The sequence below is a fragment of the Etheostoma cragini genome, chromosome 11 (genome assembly GCF_013103735.1).
Source record: "Etheostoma cragini isolate CJK2018 chromosome 11, CSU_Ecrag_1.0, whole genome shotgun sequence".
NCBI classification, from domain to species: Eukaryota; Metazoa; Chordata; class Actinopteri; order Perciformes; family Percidae; genus Etheostoma; species Etheostoma cragini.
Genome location: NC_048417.1, coordinates 13,268,765 through 13,290,767, shown reverse-complemented (window position 1 = coordinate 13,290,767; position 22,003 = coordinate 13,268,765). Strand labels below are relative to the sequence as shown.

General features: G+C 39.4%; 2 protein-coding genes and 1 long non-coding RNA gene across 7 annotated transcripts; 2 read left to right on the top strand and 1 right to left on the bottom strand.

The window, feature by feature from the left end:
• The first annotated feature begins 9,250 nt into the window (after positions 1 to 9,250).
• Positions 9,251 to 18,003, top strand: egfl6 (EGF-like-domain, multiple 6). Of its 2 annotated transcripts, XM_034886624.1 has the most exons (13): positions 9,251 to 9,570; positions 10,869 to 10,975; positions 11,228 to 11,320; positions 11,543 to 11,662; positions 11,749 to 11,868; positions 13,085 to 13,219; positions 13,302 to 13,424; positions 13,889 to 13,951; positions 14,366 to 14,623; positions 16,463 to 16,537; positions 16,628 to 16,720; positions 16,814 to 17,076; positions 17,347 to 18,003. In XM_034886624.1, exons 1-13 carry the CDS (start codon positions 9,497 to 9,499, stop codon positions 17,452 to 17,454), a joined length of 1,632 nt encoding a protein of 543 aa, XP_034742515.1. In that variant the 5' UTR covers positions 9,251 to 9,496; the 3' UTR covers positions 17,455 to 18,003. The 2 variants fall into 2 exon arrangements, with proteins under 2 accessions (XP_034742515.1, XP_034742516.1); XM_034886625.1 differs by lacking the exon at positions 13,889 to 13,951.
• On the bottom strand, positions 13,860 to 19,228 carry LOC117953519. Its single transcript, XR_004658632.1, has 3 exons — positions 19,143 to 19,228; positions 16,923 to 17,051; positions 13,860 to 14,545 (listed from the first exon to the last, which is right to left on the bottom strand). It is a non-coding gene; the product is annotated as an uncharacterized LOC117953519 (long non-coding RNA).
• rab9a (RAB9A, member RAS oncogene family) lies at positions 19,101 to 21,738 on the top strand. Of its 4 annotated transcripts, none has more exons than XM_034886630.1 (3): positions 19,101 to 19,377; positions 19,727 to 19,848; positions 19,990 to 21,738. In XM_034886630.1, the coding sequence occupies exon 3, from the start codon at positions 20,029 to 20,031 to the stop codon at positions 20,635 to 20,637; it is 609 nt and encodes a 202-aa protein (XP_034742521.1). In that variant the 5' UTR covers positions 19,101 to 19,377; positions 19,727 to 19,848; positions 19,990 to 20,028; the 3' UTR covers positions 20,638 to 21,738. The 4 variants fall into 4 exon arrangements, with proteins under 4 accessions (XP_034742521.1, XP_034742522.1, XP_034742523.1 ...); XM_034886631.1 differs by having other exon boundaries at positions 19,174 to 19,377; positions 19,681 to 19,848; XM_034886632.1 differs by having other exon boundaries at positions 19,180 to 19,372.
• The last annotated feature ends 265 nt before the right edge of the window (positions 21,739 to 22,003 follow it).

Sequence of the window (22,003 nt, the reverse complement as noted above, 5' to 3'; positions counted from 1 at the left end):
AGAATGCACCTTGCAATGATGGTGTTAGTCCTACAGTGTTACATAGCAAGGATGGCAACCATATAATAAGAGCAGAAAACTTAAAGGTATCTCCGTCACAATCACAGACACCTGATCAGAAAAAAACTGTTTGGCAGTCAGCAGTCAGCTTCTCAAAAAAATGTGTTGGTCACGAAAACTGCAACATTACTGACCATGCTAACCATGACCATGTACTGAAAACACAAACTGCACTGAAAACAGGGAACATGTGGAAGTTGAATCTAACCAGTCAAGCAGCCTGGATTTGGCAATACTAATAAATACTGAACTGAGACATTTCTGCGTAGCCATAAACATTAAAACATTATATATAAATTTAACTGGTTTTATGTCTCTTAATTGTGGTGTTAATGTTTCAAAACCGTTCCCTACACTGCCATGTATGAACAACAATAAAAGGAAGTGAGAAAGATTACAGGTGGTAGTAACACACAAGCAACCTAATTCCAAGAAGAAAGACTTATTTCACTTGCTGGACTACATGTTTGTAATCTGGATAGCTAGGCAGATGTGTCCCGAGTGCACTGACGCAGATGCAGCATAGTGCGATTCAATGTGACACGTGCATGCAACCTTCCAGCTGCAAGAGTCACCCTGGTGAGCTCAGTAGCTCACCAGCTGTAAGCCTGGAAACCTAAATGCCCCCTTTCAGCATCAATTACCTCATCTACAGTACTTAAAGTATATGTGTACAATCAGGAAAAATTCACAGTTTGAAATGCTATAACTTTAGAACTCCAAGAGCAAGGTGAGGGTTTAAGCTGGCGTGACAATAGTAATCGTGTGTGACAAAGAAAAAGGAAGTGAGTGGAATAAGTGTGAAGTTAGACACCAGTCTGCTTGTGTTTATTTTGTGTCAGTAATCATGTGATGTGAGCACTGGAAGTGAGTGTTAAAGCTTGATTCGTAAAAAATACAGAGCTCGGACAAGCTGTCTTAAAAGCGATGCATTTGACGGGTCAGTTGAGTGAAATATCTGACCTCTACAGCCGTGGGAGAAAGAGCCTCTTGAGATGAGCTATAAGCAGTACTGTGATAAAGCTGCATAATGATTATCTTTCACTTTAGTTCAAGCTGAGGGAAGTTTAATCTGTTAAACAAGTACAACTAGATAGTTCACAAGAAATGTTAACACAAGCCAATTTAGTTTGTCCTTCTGGCTCAGATGATTAGTGTGTCGTCCTAACACTGGCAAAGTGGGCTACAAAGCCCAATATAAATGGATAAACACTGCGTCTTCAGGGACATGTAGTAATCAAGGCAAGAAAGGCAGATGATTTAAGAAATGTAACCAGGGCCTTCTCTATTTTTACTGCTTTTATGCAGACTTGCTATTGCTTCTTCTGTGGTGTCTTTTTTATTACCAACCCTTTATTTAATACATCCGTTTATGTAGCTTCTGCTATGTCACGGTTGCAGGTTTAGACTGAACAAATGTGCAGGAAACAAAGTAGTTTCCTTTTGAGAACAGACTTCCGCTGTCTGTCCTGAGTGCAGACTAAAGTTGAGCTCAAAGCAGTGACCAGAACGCAGTATACTGTATGTCAAGTCAGACCTTTACCTTCCTGAAGAAAGCACCTTTGTGTGGCTAACTGCTTAGAAAGAAATACCCCACAGCATTAAACGACAAATGTTTTGCACATGTTTTGTCAGATTTTCTCTTAGTAATCACATCAAAGATTTCTGGCAATATGCCACATGAATAAAATGACATGCAATTGATTCCTCATTGTTGTTATTGGATGCACCGAACCAAAGCTCCACTAATGATGTTGCCCTTTAGTTAAGTCCTTTCAGCGTGTATACATCAGAACCGAGCAGGATAATGCTCTTGACAAATCCTCAAAGCTACACAATGTGTCAACTTCTCCTCCTTCGCACTGAAGTCTCGCTCACTTCACTTACAGTATGGAGTTCCACATTGTCTGCACATAATTGCATATCTCTGATACATAACCCCATTTGGTGCACTTGTGCTTCATTTTTATTTTTCAAAGCACTTTGTTAGTATTTGAGACTGATTCTGGAATTGCAATTGAGGTGGCAAAAGCACTGATTAATATACAAAGTAGCTCCTTAACACAAAGGTGTGTAACAGGATGTGGTTAAAGAGCTGCAGTGCCATAATTCAGAAGCAGAGCTCCACTGTTAACTGTGTCAGTGGACCTACATTATATGTAGAGTGACATACTGTAGTGTTTAAATAAAACTTAAAATAAAAAAAAATAAAAAATAAATTTGCCGTCTGTTGCTGAATTTGTCATTTTTTTTTTATAAGCAGGACAGGAAAAGAACTTGTTCATCAGCTGGTGAAAGACAAAAATATATATGCTCGTAGCCTATTTAAGTTTTACATGTGCTCAACAGTGCTGTATTCTGTTAACATAAGGTATAGGTAAATGAGGAGGTACGTGTAGAGAGTTAAAGTTGCTTGCGATTATGTCGTCTTATTGTGTGTGAAGATTTTACACTGCTTCTAAGAAACATTTTGTGCGAATTGCACATTGTATAGAACAGCATGATTTGGGCCAGTGAATCATACTAAAAGCTGCAAACATTACACTTGTGAGAGGAGTCTGTTTGTATATTTTGTAAAATAGGGATGCTCATTAAAAACAAATGTATCTAACATTAACACAACTGTGCATCCAAGCATTTGTTAATCTTTTGTGCGTTACATTGTCAAAGCATGTACAGTCCCTGCAAGAATTATTTCAATGTTTGTCTGCTTTTTAATCTTTCACTACTATGCAACACTGTCCAGATAAAGGTTAACTGAAAGTACAGTAGATAGCTTTTGGGCATCATGGTGACCCAAGGGTTAGCACTGTGGCCCCACATCAAGAAGGTTCTGGGTAGAATCCAGGTTGTTCCAGGCCTTTATGTGTGGAGTTTCTATGTTCTCCATGTTTGCGTGGGTTGTCTCCGGGTGCTCCGGTTTCTTACTAGGCTCTCAAGGAGTATGACAAGTTGGGGAGAACTGTCTGATGTAGCTATTATTCCACCAATACCTCTGGCCAGATACAGCACGTATTAACTGAATGTTCACTATATTCCAAATGCAGATGTTGATCCTTTGTACATGCTTGTAGCTATGTTTACATTTGTAATAATATTATATCATAAAAGCACACAAATTCCCATTGGTAGTTTGAAGCAGTGCATAAAACACTTTGGGTCTGAGATTGGTTTAATCTCCCAATAATTAATGGATAAGCGCGTGTGTGTGTGTGTGTGTGTGTGTGTGTGTGTGTGTGTGTGTGTTTGTGTGTACACACCGCTCAAAGTGGGTATGTGGAAGCCGTTAAGACACAGCTTGGTTCAAAGTCTTAAAACAGTAACTTCCGACTTCTGCTATTTGACATTTGCTCACTTCCTTTTGTGCCAGGCTGCTGCCGCTTCATGCCGTGCACCACTGTAGAGTAACCTAGGTGTAGCATACAAGTCTCATTCCTGCCTCCACACGTCTTAAACAATATGCACCAAGCAGAATGTGCATGTTAAGTTACATTATTGCAAGGGAATAAATCCTAGCTACACACACTACAAATGCCTATAAACACCAAACATATAGTCCACTCATATCTTGCAGTTTAATAATATATTGTATATAACCCCAAACAGTTAATTTAGTCTAGTATAAAATGCCATTCCTGAGGAGACTTGCTTTTATCCCTTTATTGTGTGTGTCCCTGCAGCAATATATAGAAAGCTTATTCTAACTAGAAACAGGAAATTAACTCTGGTTGTTTTCATTGTGCTGATATATCATGCAAGTCTGTAATAACAGCAGAGCCATTTTAAATGTATTGTCTGGAGCCTATAATCCCTACAATGGCGCAGGCACATTAAAACTTCGGTGCAGCCACACAGTCGGAGTCAAAAGTGATATTGCAGCATGTCTTATTCTGTTAGGCATGCTTTTTGCATGATTGCTGGTGAGTGGGGTTCTTTTCTTCAGGTTAATAGTTGTGTGATTATACCCAGCACGAACCTCCACAGTTTAGAAGAATAAAGGACAGCTATAAACTCTGATCTTTGAGATCTAGCTACTTAAAAAGATTAAATAGCAAATTAAGCCCCTACAGACATGAAAGAACAATGCTGCTTCAGTATAAATTTGTATCATTACGACGAAAGGCTGGAAAAGTATGTTTTATATTACACCTAGAAAACACACACAGCTGATAAGGTTCCCAGAACTAACTGAGCAAAGAATGGCTTTAACTGCAAAAAGTAGACTACAGCGTAATAGGTAAAGCAGAAAGTAAATTTAGTGACGAAAAAAGGAAAGATTAGCACCTTAGAAAATTGTAAAGTTGCTCTTTGTTTAGGATAATTCTAAAGGTCAACTTCATTTGAAAAGGAGGTTAATAAAAGAGGCTGTGCATGAGCGACAGGATTTAGATATAGTCATCTTACAGGAAGTGCACAGGGGAAGTTCCTCATAAGCTAACCACTGATTTGAAGAAGTGGAAGTCAAAAAACGTACTGCAACATCTGTAGATATACAGTAAATGTAGTGTTGTTTGACGGTGTGTGAGACCAAGTCAGAAACCTGCGAGGAGAACGAACAAAATGTTGATTCCTAACTTGAAAAGTCAGCAATACTGCAGCATACAGTAAGAGCTTTGTTTGAGACTGTGACATATTTAATAGGCTACTGTAATGTATCTGACCAGGCAAGCCTATTAACAAATGATCGTGAGCCACAAATGAAGCCTCTTGAGATGTCTGATGCTTCCCCATCAAGCCACCCTCACAGCATGGTACAACTTCTGCAATATTAATAAGAGGAGAATGGGAGGAGGTGTCCAGCTAAGGCCAAAGTCTGCATTTTGCCCATCACACCCATCATGTTGAGTGTGATCTCGCAGACAGTCTAAATCCCTAAAGGTCTGTCTCTCTGGTTGCACTTGGTTCAACCTCACTTAGCACCAGTCTGTCAATGTGTAATTTGTGGGCAGCAGATGTTTCATGAGGAGCCCCTGGACCAGTAAGAACTACTTTTTGTGAATTACAGGAGGTTTCAGGTTAAGAAAAAAAAACATAAATCACAAATATAAGTACAAAAATTTAAACCTATAGTATCTGAGGTTCTTTTGGACACTGACAGTTGTCCTGTAGGGTCGGTTGTTTTGTCCTTAACTACCTGCACAAAGTTAATATAACTTGGTAATCACTTGTTTCATCCTCTGTCCTCACAAACATTTAACACTAAAGATTATGGGCAGATTTGTATACACCTAGTCAAAAAGATTTCTTAAGGCCTCATGTATAACTGCAAGGGGAAGTCATTGCTCCCTCCCTGCTCTGTTTAACAGATCTTATACAATTGATCAGGTTATAGTGGTTTTATAAAAAACACAGTGTAACAGAAAATGTCTTATTTAGAGGTTTGAAGCTTTGAAGCCAGTCAGATTGTAATTTTTTGTCTAATAGTTACATTTAAATGAAAAAGCACCAATGATTGTTGCTCATAACCTTTTTAAATGTGTCTATTATATAGACTTAAGTCAAATAAAGTCAGCAGTGTTTGCCTGTATTTAAACACTTAACCTCAACTAGTGTACCACAATATCTTAATGAGCAGTGACCCATTTTCACTACAGTCAGTATTCTCTGCAGTGCATTCATTACCCATTTCATCTCCCACTTAGGACAGGATGTGGTTCTGTACACACATCACTTTCAAAATAACTTTTCAACAGTTGTGTCTCTCCTTATATAGCTATATAAAAGCCTTACTCATTGTGCCAGGGGCCACAGTGAAGGACTGTGTGCGCCCAATAGGGGCAACTGATTCCCTTAAAAAAAAAAAAAAACATGCACGTTGCAGAGGGGATAACTGGAGTCTGCATTTCAGTTGCATCCTCCAATTATAACTTGATTGACAGGTTTTGCAATGCTTGGAGCCAATTTCATTCCAGGAAGTGCCACACTTCCTGAAAGTTTGTCACTTTCTAAAAAAAAGTTAAGCAAATACAGGAAAAAAGCCAAGTTAAGTCACAATGTACACTACACTATACACTAACCCTTTACTGTTCTGAACTCGTCAAAGAAAACAGCAAAGTCTACCACTGACCCATTAATAATCACCTCACTTCATAATCTACCTGTACTCTCCTTAATGATATGATGCAGCTTACTTCAACCAACAAAACATATATGTGGACAGACAGGGACCTCTGGTGACAGAGGAGAGACAAAGCACACAAGAAATCACAACCGCTGGTCATATTCACAGCTGAGATATCTGTTCAGCTGAAACCACAAATAAATCACAAGTATTGAAGTGGTATCCATAGTCAGTATATAATTAAACACATCTGCAATCCATGTGACAGCACAGTTAGATTTATGAATTATGACGATGATTGTATGTAGATTTCAGGTATAGACGGATTAAAAATTAAAAATCAATAGATAAGGTGAGATACTATTGTAGACTGTGTGTAATGATGATCGTGCAAAAGTAAAAATGTTAACAAGTGAAAAAATAAACGTAACTGAAGAAAAATGAGGAAAGACAAACTCTTCTTTCTCGTCTTTGAGGGAGAATTTATTTACACTAGGTGCAAAGCCGACTCTGAGAAACTATACATGTTTTGTTATACTTGCACTAGTAGGAACACAGCTACATTTGTCAGGCAAAGGCTTTTGTGAAACTCATTTATATATATTACCAAGTGTGCTTTGTTTAATGTTTTTTAGTCATTTACAACATATTCACATAGTTCAGCGGAGGTTATTTCAAAATACTTGCTAACTGAAAAGATAAGATAACCGAAACATTTATTGTCTCCTAAATGAGAATTTTCATCTTAAGCCCTCAAGAGAAACGAAATGGCGACACATCTCATCCAAAGCTTTAATGAACATATATTAAACCTCGCACAATAACCTCTAATTTTCCTCAAAGTCAGAAAAGCCCCTAAGCTGCGCAGAAATTCTGTTTGATGAAGTTTGGAGGAGCCAGGGTCTAAATACCAGGGCTTTCTCCGGGACAGGAGATGGTGCTGTTGTTGTGAGCATTATGGCTTCATCAGGTTCACACCACCGACATAGCTTTACCAAGGAAGCAGCTCTGATGTATGGTATGCATGGCCCACATGCTTGAGATGTCGGTCATACAGAGTCAGGTTGCAGACTAGAAAAATAAATAGTGTGTTATTCTATAGCATGGATCCAGAGGTCGTACAGAAAAGACATCTTGAAATGAAATAGGGACTAGTGACTACAAAGTACTACGAATGATGGTAGAAAAGAGATGCTGTAATGTCCACACACAACTACCAACAACTATGTTTCGTGTTTAATGCCATAACCGGGCTAGAGCCTTACACCATACAGACAACAACAAAAACAACAACAACAACAACAAGCCGTTATTTTGTGAGAATGCAGCTCTCATTTCATTCCCTATTTTTTGCTGTAAACGTATAGTATTGGTACTTCCAGATAAATTGTTGGAGAAGAGCACTGTTGATGTAAAACTATGTCTTTAAAAATACAATTAAAGTTTCCAGATGCTGTTGCCATGTCTTGTGAAAGTTAGCTTTCTTTTGTTGAAAATATTTGTTTCATGTGATAACCTTGTGACCAACTAAGCTCCCCAGTGGTATGGTTATGCCTAAGAAAGTAAAATTACCTGAGTAAGGTTGCAGAAGGATAATGGTCAAGACAGCTAAACTATTGAGCTATGTGATTGTAAGACTTTGGTTAAGGTTATCCCATGTAATGGTAGTTGTTACTGTCAATGGGGGTTGTCCAAATATTTTCTCCTCTAATATTTTCTCCACATACATTGTCAACAATGCCACAACTCAGTGCTGTATATTTGCAGCAACCACTGCCTGCTTCCCAACCCCATTTCCTCCCAAGCGTCCCACTGGATTAGCATTTAGGAATTTCTGCATGTGGAATTGGCAATAGGAGTTCAGGTTCACCTTAATAGTTATGAACCACTTGCTCTGTTAAGGAGTGTTTGTGAGGGCGCCTGGTTAGCTCACTTGTTAGAGCGGGCGCCCATGTACAGAGGTCTGCTTGACTCCGACCTGCGGCCCTTTACAGCATGTCATTCCTCCTCTCTCTCCCCTTTCAGGTCTAAACTGTCCTAAAGAAATAAAGGTTTAAAATTCCCCAAAAATAAATCTTAATAAAGGAGTGTTTGTGAGTTCAGAGTCACGTCTATGCCACATTGACTTGTTGTATAGCAACACTTGAGCTGAGCCACCCTGAAGTCAAATGTGTATTATTTTTGTAATAAATGGGTTCAACAATGGGAGTGTCCAGACTGAATTTGGTTTAAACTCACGCTGTTTAAACAAAACAAGACATTTAATTAGCTGAAACATTTCTGCTTCATGACCGGTGCTGAATGTCGGGCAAAATAATCACAGACTTGTATTGTTGAGCCCAACTACAGTGTTTAACTGCAGACCTTCTCATCTGAAGCTTTTTCCACTTCAGTTCTTTAATCGTCATTTTGAGCTTCTATGGACTAAGTGGCAGGGGACAGACATCACAGTGTAAATTAATTCAGTGCAAAAAAAGTAAACTATGTTAAAAACATGGGCAAAGCACACAAATGTGAAATAACACAGAGACATCACCTGTCCTTTTCTAAAGGTACAGAGGATCAGGACCAGATGTTGGAGCTCACTTTGAAAGAGTAAGAACTCATTAAACATGTTTATGGCCAAACTGGAAATTAACATGTGTGAGGGAGCAAACACTTTATGTGTTACCTGCGAGTTAGACATCAAAGAGCTTTGCAGCTGCTAATGACAGGTCTATGCATGTCCGAGTTACAGAATTAGCCGATACAGCTTATTATCCCAAAGAAAGAAGAAAAAAGCACAGGTAGATCATTAAGCAACAAATGCATATAAAGTTTATGTTATCCCACAAAGGAAAAGGAAAAAATAAATAGGTTGCGCTGCAGTGGAAAGTTTTCCATTAGTATGATTTTTCCAACTGCACAGGAAGACTTTTATGTGGTCTTGTATAAGGTTTCAGTGAAGAGAGGAGCACCCCTAAACATAATCCCAACCCCCTTACAAACCCAATCCTACCTCCAAAAGTCACAACCTATCCCCCACAGTGCAGTGTCATTTCACAGTGTCAACCCACCTCTGGAATTTCAGAGAGAAAGAAGAGGAAGCAAACTATGGGACAGGGAGTATAACTGCAGCATTGAAGAGTGTGTGTGTGAGAGTGAGAGAGAGAGAGAGAGAGAGAGAGAGAGAGAGAGAGAGAGAGGAGGAGACCTCAACTTTGTGCTCTGGATTTACACAAAATCTGCCGTGCCTTGTGAGCAGGCTCAACTAAGATCTGTTCCAGTCTGAGAGTTTTCATGAGCGTAAGCCCTCAGGAGGAATAGTCGGAACTCACAGAAACCTAAATCAGCCCTGCAAGAAGCAAAGCTCTGCAGCTGCTCACCGTCACAGACATGAAGCCGTACACCTTGGTCAGTGCTCTTTTTTTCATTCTACACATCTCCTCTGGCAGTGCGGAAGCCCATAGGTAAGTCAATGAACTAGAGCAGCAGTTAGATGTGGTGTTGGATGTTTCTACTCTAAGACCGGCAGCAGGTCTTAACTTTAATTGGATATACTGTATACTCAGTCAAGGATAATACCAAATAGATATCTAAATTTTAAAGTGTGTATCACATTACCTTTGAAATGCACTGCCACCAATTGGCTATTATACAATTTTGCCAACTTCCTGTAGCCAAAAGAGGGATTACTACCATTAAACTACTAGTTACTCCAAATGCTTTTACTATAAGTGGAGCTTAATGAGTAAGATGACCCCCCCCCCTATCTGGCACAGAATGATGTGCTTTAAATCTTTACAGGGAAAACTGTTGTTTTGATGGTATTTACACACTGTTGCCCCTGCCAGCAGAGGACTATGACAGTTATGGCAGTGCATCAGCTAAATGTAGCACAGCAACTGTTAATAACTGAAGAGCACCTGTCACACTTAGGAGCCCCTCTTATGTGGGCTATTCTGGATGATTTCTATCAAGTCTCAGATTCCCCTAGTCCCCCTGGAGCCGAGGATGGTATAATATGCTATCCCTGTAACACCATAACATCCGGATATTAGAGTTTAGCACTGAGCTTAAATATAGACATAATAATGCTAAAAGCTATAAAGTCAGATTCGGATGTGACTTTTGGACATACGTTTAATGTCAAAGTCAACTGGCATCCTAATATCTTAATTTAATTTACAGGTTAAAAATACACCCATGCAATATAATCTATACAGTATGTGGGTTACTTTGAATGTAATGCTGACCCGTTGCCTGACACTGAGAATAACTTTACAGTAGATTCTCATCTAAATCCAGAAATTTGCTCCAGATGACGATCAAGATACAGGGAAAAAGAAGGACATGTGGTTGTGCATAAGGTATCAATGTGCAACGTAGGAAGTGTCTGATTAGTGTGCTTTTCTCCATCTGTAGCCTACATCCTGTCAGCTGACTGTTGCACCACAGGGAGCCCACTTTTATCACTAAGCAAGCCTGTGAGGGGACAATTTATTTAGGTTGTCTTTTCACACAACGACCAGTAGGACCTACATTAAAAGAGAATGATTGCTAAAATCTACAATTGGGAGAGCGCAGTGAGACTGTGGACATGTTGGGATAATTTTGTTTCATGGTAATATATTTTATTTTGTAATATGTCATAATATTTTCAAATGTTCTATCTGATGTTCCATGCATTAACCAGGGTGGGCTATAAATGTAGCTGAAACAGTGAAATAACACAATTTACCTTCAGTTCCTCTCTTTTTGTACAAAGGCACTACCGACAAGTCCTTACTGGAAACCAACCAGGTGTGTGTCGCTATGGCAGGAGGTTGGAGTGTTGCTATGGCTGGAAGAAGAACAGTAAAGGACAGTGTGAGGGTAATAGCAGTCCAGATTGATTCAAAGATTAAGACATTAAATATATATATATATATATATACGGCCATAATACACAGTGTCCTAACAATTGTTCTTTTTTCTAACCCCGAATAAGTGGAGTAAATGACAGTCTAGATTGAAAAACCTTGCTTGCAAAATAGAAATGTGTGGTGTGTGGTTTGACTATAACCCATTATTCTCAAATCACTGGTATTTCTGGTTTTATTCTCTTCATGTTAAATGTTTTACCAGCTCAATGTGACCACAGCTGCAAGCACGGAGAGTGTGTTGGCCCCAACAAATGCAAGTGTTTCCCTGGATACACCGGGAAAACATGTAATCAAGGTGAGTGGTTGGGGTCTGGAAAACTTAGGTCAAACTGGGTACAGGACAATCTAATTTCCAACTGTGACTGGTATTACTATCTTATTTTAAGTATGTTTTCATTTTTGCAAATATTTATCTCTTGTCTTTCAATAAAAAGCATTTCAGTTTAATTGTACATTTTTTAGGTTTTAGAAAACAAGTATTGCGGGTGAAACAAATGAGGGTTACTCTCATTTTTAGATCTAAATGAGTGTGGTCTGAAGCCTCGGCCCTGTGAGCATCGCTGCATGAACACCTATGGAAGTTACAAGTGCTACTGTCTCAATGGTTACACCGTAATGCCTGATGGATCTTGTGCAAGTAAGTCCCATTGTGTTACTTTACCCTATTAAGTTTCCAAGTTTAAATATTTTTAAATGTTTGCTTTTTTGTTTGTATTCATGTAGATTCTATGACATGCTCTATTGCCCACTGTCAGTATGGTTGTGAGGAAGTTCAGGGGGAGATTCGCTGCCTTTGCCCATCTGCGGGGCTGCAACTGGCGCAAGATGGGAGGACTTGTGTAGGTGAGCAACCACATGCACACAATAGATCATAAATACAGTGACTGACTGGGACTGGTTTTTATGCACATAGTGTGAGAGGGAAAAATCTGATGGAGCATAGCCCTTTTCTAAACAAGGAATACAAAGTAAAAAAGAATTGGCTTTGGCTTGTTATTGAGTGTGTGCATAGTAGAACAATTCTGTACAGATTATAGTATGTGGCTTTTGCATGCTTGGCTTGTAATTCAGATAGATGCAATTAAGTTATATTTCTTTCCACAAAACTGCTTCAGCTGCGACAGAGCCAGTCTGGCATACTGGTCACAAAGGGGAAGTAATATAATAGTTCTGGAGCATTTAACTTCACTATTACCGTGGACACAACACACTCAAAGATCAGAGTTGCGGCAGAAGTACACTTTTAATGCACCAACAAGTACATCATTGCCAGATGTAATGTAACATAAGAGACAAATAATGACCCCTTATGAGACAGAGACATCTCTTCTGTATACATCATGAAAGTATAAAGTAGTTTCTAATAATGTTAAGTACAATTTTAAACTTGAACTAGAATAGCAATGGTTCAGTTTGTACTAAACATGATAGACCCCTAACTAGCTGCAGGTCACGGCATTAATAATAGTTAGATACATATAAGTAAAGTGACATCATGTCATGCCTGAATGAAAATATGAAGGTCATTAATGAATTAAAGTGTTGTCTCTAACAGCAATAGACTACTACAACTATTTGGCACTGTGTCACGTTCAAAAGTGTTTCTTATGGTGAGGTTACGATTAGTGTTCTAACACAAATTAGCAGTGATGCAAGTGGGAAGACATTGGGAATCATGGTTATGATCACCAAGATGGTGTTATGCACTCAGGAGGCTACACCAACAATGGTGAAGCTCTCTGCTGGAAGATAAAAAAAACAGCAGCTGATGATTCCACGTAATTCGGTGGAAGCACAGAGAAGTGGAAATAAGCCAAAATAAGTCCATAGTGGACTGCTATTCTCAATATTGCCCAATGTGACATGTGGTTAATGTGACATTAAAGGTTCTCCATGGTCACTTGGCGTGCATATTTGGTTCTTCTGTAGAAGAGTAGTGCCCCACAAAGATGGTGTTGTCCTTGGTAAAACTATGCTTACATGTATTTGAATAATTTAAACTCTATAAAAATAAAACCATAGGCCCTTTAATGTCCACCCTGGTTTTGTTTCCCTTCAGATATTGATGAATGTGTTACTGGGAAGAACCTCTGCCCATACAACAGACAATGTGTGAACACCTTTGGAAGCTACTTCTGCAAGTGCCAGGATGGCTACGACCTGAAATATGTTGACGGCAAATATGATTGTGTGGGTAAGGTATACAAATTTATTACTGGGAACATTTGTGATCAATTCTGCTCCTAAAGGTACAAATAGACTTCTTCCAATTTCAGACCTTGATGAGTGCACAGCCAGAACCCACAAGTGCAGCCACCATGCTGTCTGTGTGAACACTCAAGGATTCTACAAGTGCAGGTGCAAGTCTGGCTTCAGAGGCAATGGCTTTGAATGCTCCGGTGAGATCCAATAACTGCTGCACAGAATTATGAATTCATCAGTCTAAGGAATGCCTTTTGATATTACACTTCCAGTCACAAATACATTTCAGAAACTCTCGTCTCAGGCCTTTCCCATGTGAGAGTAGTCAGTCAAATCGATCAGGAGCAGTTTTACAGCCGCATATTTCATCTGAACCCTTTAAACATCAACAAACAAGAGTCCTGCCAAGGCTAGTTTCCTGCTTTCAGACTCCACTCCTCTTAACAGATGTTAGCAGGAGAGAGCCACAGATTGAAAACACACCTGTGTATATGACACTGTACAGTAGCCATCTATCTTAAGAAGGAGAAAGACAGGTTGTGCTGTACTTTATAAAGCAGGCCCAGAATACAACATGTGAAGCCCCATGTAGAAAAACAAAACATAAACACAGTATGCAAGGGGTTTCAGCATAAATGAATGATGCCTTTATTTTTTGTAGTCAAGCCGTTTTATCAGAGGTCGTGGGATGGAGACAAAGGCAAGACAGATGATTTCCTCAATGGTGAGATGTTGTGAAATCCAAGACTCTGTTTATGTTGCTCTTGCCCTACCCTGCATCCCCATTCATTCCCTCTTCTTGCCTCCTAGTTTTAAGAACACCTCTCCAAATTATCTGCCTTGCACATTGGAAATGTTGTTCGTCCACCACGCACACAGCTTGATATGAGACCTTGAATCCTCAGCATGACCCGTCATATACAGAACTTGTGTGATAAATGCTTGTGCAATTTGAAAACACTAATTAAAGTTATGTGCAATAAATGTTGCTGTCATGTTTTATCTGCATGAAGTAGGACCACAACGGCAGCTGCAAAATACATGACGACAAACACATGTGAATCCTGGAAAAATAATGTCTTTCCCACTCATGAGTGTAGTTCCACATGTCTAATCTGATTTCTCTTTCTGCCTGCAGCCATCCCAGACTCCCAAGTGAGACCCGGGATTCTGGGAGGTACACCGGACAACGACGACATCAAAAATATTATCCCTGAACCAGTGGCAACGCCGCCTCCTAAGATCCGTGAGCAGCCTTTTGACTACGATGGAGAGGTCTACGTTGGCGAGACTGAGCAGAGACGGGTGGATGAATTTCCTGAGGAAGAAGAAGAAGAGGAGGAGGAGGAGGAGGAAGAGGAAGACAACCAGCTCAATCCAAGAGGAGATGTTTTTAGTAAGTGCCCTTTCGTTTGGCTTTCTTGCAGTAATTCTGGGTGGTCCACAATGTATTAACCATACTATAGACTAAACACACTCAGTTTCTACAGAGACTTAGCTCTGGTGTCAACACAGCATCTGAAAACAATTATCGATTTGTCAGTTGGCAGTTAAAGTAGTAGGTCACGTCTAAGACCTTGACTGGAGAAGAAAGGGGCTTGTTGCTTCATGTCCCCAGGCTCCTCCAAGATTTTGTATAATCAGAATCAGAATCAGAAAGGAAGATATTTCCACAATAGTTACCCTATATCGGTGGATTAGTGCATACATACATCTACAAACAAACATATTATTTGAACTAATTAAACATGAATAAGTCTGGGAAGGTTTGTTGTTACTGACAATGGAAAAACACATATGTGTTGACCTGTTTTAGTACAGTACAACAGCATGTTAAGACAAATTGATACTGATTAGTCAAAGATGACCTTGTTATTTCCACAAAGAGCCACAAGCACGGTGACATGTTTTATAGCATTGTAAAAACAGGGTCACTAACACTAAAAGTCCTGTTAACTCTTAGCTGGCATTTTCATAATATTAAACCATTGGCTATAGCTAAAATATTAAGATCTAAATAAGAACCCATCAATGTGTAAATGAAGAAATTACCTGAATTAATATAATTGTTTAGAAAACATGATTGCTTGCTACTACATCATTCACACCCAAGTTGTATTTATCTATCCACCTTATGGCAACAATTCCAGACACTTTCATCAGATAAAAAGAGAAGAGTGGCCCGCAGTGTGGTCATGAAGAGGTATACATCTCAACGAGAAACCCTATACATGAGGTTACCTTTACCTTTCACCACTAATCTTGATCTTTATGGAAACCCCCGAGCCTGAGTAAGAACTCAGATAGCAAGAGGAGACAAGCCCCAAGACATCCGTCACCTCCAGAGAGGAATTTTACCCTGTCGGCATGTGAGAGCCCAGGGATACAGCTCATCCTGCTTCCCATCTCCTGGGAGGAGGGTGAGGAAGGTAGGGAGGTCACTTAAGCTCCCAAGCCTTTTATTATGTTTTCCCCAAAACAGCTGTCAGCAAACAGACTTGACTCCTAGTTGGAAAGTCTGTCATCAGCACTCTAGACCTCTCAAACACTAACTCACTTTGGGTGAGCAGGTTCAATAACCCCAGCTGTCACTTGTTTGATGCTCTCAGGCTGCTTGCCGTGGGGGTTTTGCTGAAAGAGCTTTAAAATACTTGGGGGGGGGCTGTATCCTAAAGTTGTAGTTTCATCTCAAGAAATGAGTGACAGCAGGGCAGGTCTACACCTGTTGGTTAAAAGGCCCCCTGGCTTTTGTTTTATTGTGGAAAATGTCTTTGCTGCATAATTTTGGAACTTATTTTAGGGTAAGATTTTAGGATTGCGTTTTTTGAGAGGAGTTTTTGAAAAAAAAATGTCTTTGTCAAGTCTATGAGGCAAAAATTTAGGCAGCCTATTTTATGAGATTTTAGGACTTTAGATTTTTTGAGAGTTTAATTGTGATACAATTGTGTCTGCTTTTACCCATTTACTGATTATTCAATTTTGCTATAATAATATACATTCCGTTGCCAATTTATAGAGCACACCTTGCTAAAAGGAATGCAGCCCTGAAATAAATCCTAACTTCAGTTTTTGTTCGAAGTGAACATTCTAACCTCTATGAAAGATGGATTTATTGCAAGAGGACTGTTGTATGCTAGGTGATACCTAATAAACTGTCAACTGTGTATACTGTACAGTATATTTAGCAGAAGATTTATGAATTCACACAAATTGTTACTTTATTCTCTAAACACAGTATCGGAGGACTTTGAATCAGTGTTTGGACCGGCCACAGAAGTCAAAGAAATTGAAATGACACCAGTTCAGGAAGGTAATCAAATATCTGTTTATGTGCTATTGTTATACAATGACTGTTTATGTGACTAATTTGCTAATGTGCTCCTATCGCTTTACACTCCAGAGTTCATCATGGATTGCAACTTTGATCAGGGAGCATGTGAGTGGGTCCAAGACAAGGCTGACGACATGGACTGGAGTGTAGCTTACCATAACGGTAATAACCAGTTAATTATTATGTTTTTTAAGATTCACTTAATGTTTTGTGAATTTAGATGAATTCACTTATAAGTACTACAAACTCATTCAGGTGGTGAATACTACATGGCCATGAGTGGGTTCCTAGGGGAGCCAGAGGATATAGCCAAGCTAAAGTTGCTTCTCAGTGACCGGGCCCAGCAGGGCAGCTTCTGCCTCACCTTTGACTACCGTCTCGTGGGCCATGATGTGGGGACTCTCAGGGTGCTGCTGGATAACAATGCGTACCCAGTGTGGGAGCAGAGGCAAAGCAGAGACCAGGGCTGGCAGACAGAGCTCCTCACTGTGGCCTGGGAAGAGGAGGCACCACAATCTGTGAGACATTTTATCATTCTAAAAGACATATTAGTAATAGTTGATTATCAAACCAGTGCTGTAACTGCTAACAACACTAATAACAGCCAAAGCAAATTGAACAGCACAAATGTTGTATCATGAGTCTATGCAGTGACTAGCTATGCTGGATTTTTCTCAAAAACCCATGTGGTCCACAGTATGTTCGCAAGACCACCCTGATATTGTTCACTCACTCACTGATGGAATCCACAGACTAAAGATGCAATGGTACTATTCAATGTCTTTCAGATTACCTTTGAAGCTCAGCATGGGAAAGCTGTTGCAGGAGAGATTGGGCTGGATAATGTTGTGCTGACTTCAGGGCCCTGTCAAGAGGATGTCAGTCCACTTGCATAAGAAGTATCGTCACTCTGGATTTACATTTTGAAAATCTGCTCTGACACATGTTAAAGATTCCTATTTCCTGTCTGTTCTTATGGTCTGGAGTGTCTCAGTGTTTTCTAATGGCTTAGCCACACGACATCCACAAAAAGATACTGAAACGAGGTCTCAAGGGAAGATGATGTACTGTCAGTGCATACATGTTTACTCCATCGCAACGCTTCTACATCAATACAGCCTGCTTTATTCTCTATTGTGATTTTTAAAATGGTCTCTCTCATAATACACGTAACTCCGATCTCAGGAATAGGTGGAAATGCTAACTTTGTCTGTTAGTTAGATGACAGTATTGTGCTTAGCCCTTTGTTGTGTATTTGATTGCTGAAGTGAACTGCAAATAATCAATATGTAATGTGAATTCTTCGATAAATGATATCTGAAATTCAATCTTAAATTGCTGGTTCAAAAGCTGGTGAGTTTAAATATTAAAATGTATCAGTGCATTACTGCTGTAAATGTTGCTTGCATGTTATATTGTACTATTACATTAAATCAGTTTTTTTTCTAACTCTGTCTACTGCTCCTTTTTACCCCACACATTTTATGATTGTACTATGCCGAATCTTCTTGATCATGCCAGTTACTGTAGTTTTTGGCAAACAGAATTTTCTGGTAATGGAAATGTATCGTATGCCAGTGTTGCAATGTGGAAACAATCCAAGGTAATATGACAAAGAATGCTGTTAATTTTAGCAAATAGTCTGTCAACTGAAGAAATGCCACAACAAATGAAATGTAAATGTATGATGTATAGATGCATGGCTGGTATTTCATCACAGAAAATTGTTCGAGGAAGTCAATTAACACCAAACGTACATAAAGTCAATAATGTTGCCGTCTGATAACTAGACAAATGTTAAGGTACTTCTTTAACGTTACTTGATTAAAATGTTTGCCACTAACGTTACTGCATTTCAGAGGGAAATACTACTTCTACTGCTCCTATACATTAACATGCACTTCTTAATGCGTTAGTAATGTTTATTCAATGAGGCCACTGCAGAAAAAGCTTACTTTTCAAAGTTAGTAAACGATATATAGGCCCACATTGTGTTACTAATATTGTTGTAGATACATTTGAAGTTGCTTTAGCCCACATTATGGTATTGCTATGTGGTGTAAAATTCCTTCCATTACTTTTTTCAATTCCTTTTACTTTTATTGATAGGCAACGGGTGGGTATTAGTGTGCAGCCAGGAAGCTGCCGAGATCAGTTAACTATGGGAATACCCCAGTCCGTAGGGCGTCGGGTTCAAGTTCCCGTACCGACCAATGGTGGACGGATTATGTGTGGATTGGTAGCTGGAGACATGCCACTCCACAAGAAAAAAAAGAGTAAATAGCCATTTCCACAGTAGGGATTCCGTAACCGGTATAGATTATTATTAATGAAGTTAAATGTCGCTCTCTTGTGGTTGAGTGCATGAATAATACAAATAAATAAATATTTGTTAAAGAACACGCAGCAGAGTCCTTGGTTTAAACGTAACTGTACGTGTCGAACGACTTTTTAAATAAGAACGGGAAAACGTATGCGAACAATATATTGTGCTAGCTATAATGTAGCTAGCCAGAAGTTGTATGTGCCTGATCCTGCGGAACCTATCTCAGGGTTATCTTAAATTACGTTAGCGTTACCTCACCTCAGCTCTCGTTGGTTGTTTCTGTCTGACAAGATCACATGATCCGAGGCTACCCGTGTATCGTTAGCTTCTTAGCGGCTAGCTGCGTTAGCATTGAGCTTTATGGGTTCACCAGGACACAGTGCGACCTTATTTCGAGCCACACCAAGACGAGGAGCTGTCAAGCATATTTATTGACTTTAATATTATTTCGTGTTTCTTGTTGGCCCAACCGCTGCCTGGCCCAAAGTGTAAGGTACGCAATATTACCTGCAAGTAAACCTGAGCTAGCGAATGCTGTGTATTTCATCAATCTAACTCCAGCTGTGTTTCCTTGTTTTCTTTTTTTATGTTAGCCTAGCATAGCTAACACGTAGCTAGCTAAAAGACACACAATTTAGACTTCATACTACCGTGCTACCATGTTATACAGCTATTAGTTTAATATCGTGTACGTTATATGCCACAAGCTAAAATGTATACCCTGTCGGACTGCTCGCAAACAGTGTATTGAACGTTTGGTAGCAGATGAGTGATATATTGCAATATGGCTTCTCAGCTGCTGTCCTCGGCCATCGGTTAATCAGGAAACCGCTGTGTTACAGCTGGCTGAACGTTACCTACATGGCTGCTAGCATCAACATTAAACATATGAGCATGTGACCAAGGACTATAAGGTCTACAGCACATGATCTGGACAAGTGGAGGAGGCCAAAATCAATCAGGGGTAAAACAAAAATGCTCAAAATATCTATAAGTAATTGTATTCTTAAAAAACTGGTTAGTGGTCATATGTTAACAAAAATGTATATTTTAGTGTTGTACAGGTAATACAAATCTATTTTTGCACATTGCATCTCTCCATTAGGTACATTATTTCAAAGTGGTCAATCGGGAGTGAATAGCCATGACAACAAAGACATCTCTGCTTAAAGTCATTCTGCTGGGCGATGGTGGTGTTGGAAAAAGCTCCATCATGAATCGTTATGTTACCAACAAGTTTGATGCACACCTTTTCCACACCATTGGTGTAGAGTTCCTCAACAAGGAACTGGAGGTTGATGGCCACCAGGTTACCCTACAGATCTGGGACACTGCTGGACAGGAGCGCTTTCGCAGCTTGAGGACTCCTTTCTATCGTGGCTCTGACTGCTGCCTGCTCACATTCAGTGTAGATGACAGCCAGAGTTTTCTCAACTTAGGCAACTGGAAGAAGGAGTTCATCTACTATGCAGATGTCAAGGAGCCAGAGAAGTTCCCATTTGTAGTCTTGGGCAACAAACTGGACGTTACAGAAAGGCAGGTGTCTTCTGAGGAGGCTCGGCAATGGTGCCAGGAGAACGGCGACTACCCCTATTATGAGACCAGTGCCAAGGATGCCACCAATGTAGCGGTGGCCTTCGAGGAGGCAGTGCGTAGAGTCTTGGCACTGGATGAAAGAACGGACCACCTCATCCCCACAGACACAGTTAAGCTTCACAGAAAGCCTCGCTCTGCTACCACTTGCTGTTCATAACATTCAGGGGTTATCCCTTACACTACTTTGCCATTATGCCTGTTTATGTGATGAGGCTGTATGTTTACAATGCTGTAATAACATCTTATTTAAACAAATTATGCTACTGGCTTCATGATTTGTTATACCGTTGAAGGATTGATAATGCTAATAGTTTGACTTCTATTTGAAGGGAAAGAGGAAACATTAATTTCATCCCAGTCTAATTACAAATAAACGAAATCACTGAATCATTTACTCAGCCCTGCCACAGTTCAAAAGTCAGGCTTTGGATTAGTAGTGGAGTAGCAGAATAATAAATATATTTTGTTTTGGCCCAGGACTACTTACTGGGAACTAAAAGTCTGTCATGACAAAACAAAGGCAATGTATTTGAAAAGTTTCACTTCTCTCTCAAATGGTTTTCTGTCATGAATACATATTATAATGTGACTCTTAAAAATAATAGTGTACTACCTTGGGAATGCAATCATGAAAGGGTTTCTGAACTTTACTCCTTAATGTAATTACACAGAGTAATGGTCTATGTATTTACAGTATATACAAACAATAACTGCCTAAATTATAAAGCCCAGTAACATTTTTTGTGAGAATTAACTATGTGTAACTAACAAATTAAGGCTTGTCGTGATTATTGCACCTTCAAGTCTTCTTTGTGCACATTTTGCTTAGTGAATAGATGATGTGCTGAAAGCACTGAGGGACAAGATCCCCAATAGAAGACCAATATTAAAGCAAAGTTAACATGCATGGCATATGTTGTATTTAAGTTTCTGAAAACATTTGATTTTTGTAAACCGTTTTTACCTTAACAATCACTGAATCAATATTGCCTTGAGGACAGTGTATTGGAATAGCAGTCATGAATAAGGAAACTGTAATCCTCATTGTTGGGCTTGTTTTAAATAATGATTTTGATCTTTAAAGCACTCATAACATTTTTATACTTACAGTTTAAAGTCTTTCCCCACAGCTTAATGTTTAAAATGGTATTTACCTTGTTTCTCATTCACATTAATTTATATTCAAAGTTGTATTACTGGTATGGCAAATGATAAATAAACCCGCTGAGAATTGTCTCTTAAAGCATGTTTTGTAGCCGGAAAACTCTGTGTGTTTATTATCTTAATGTTGGAACTGAATGTTAACATTCTGCTTTACTTTGTAACCACTGCAATGACAAAATGCCTAAACCGCTAGATAAGGTGTCTATGTCAAGGCACAAGATTGTGTCGATTAATCACAATGGTTTTTTCTTCCATTATCAGTCAAGCACACTTGGAACAAGTTTAAGTTGTAATGCCTGAAAGTCTAATGTTGATCATCAACCGACCTCAGGCGTTCTCACGGCTCAACTCATTGCAAG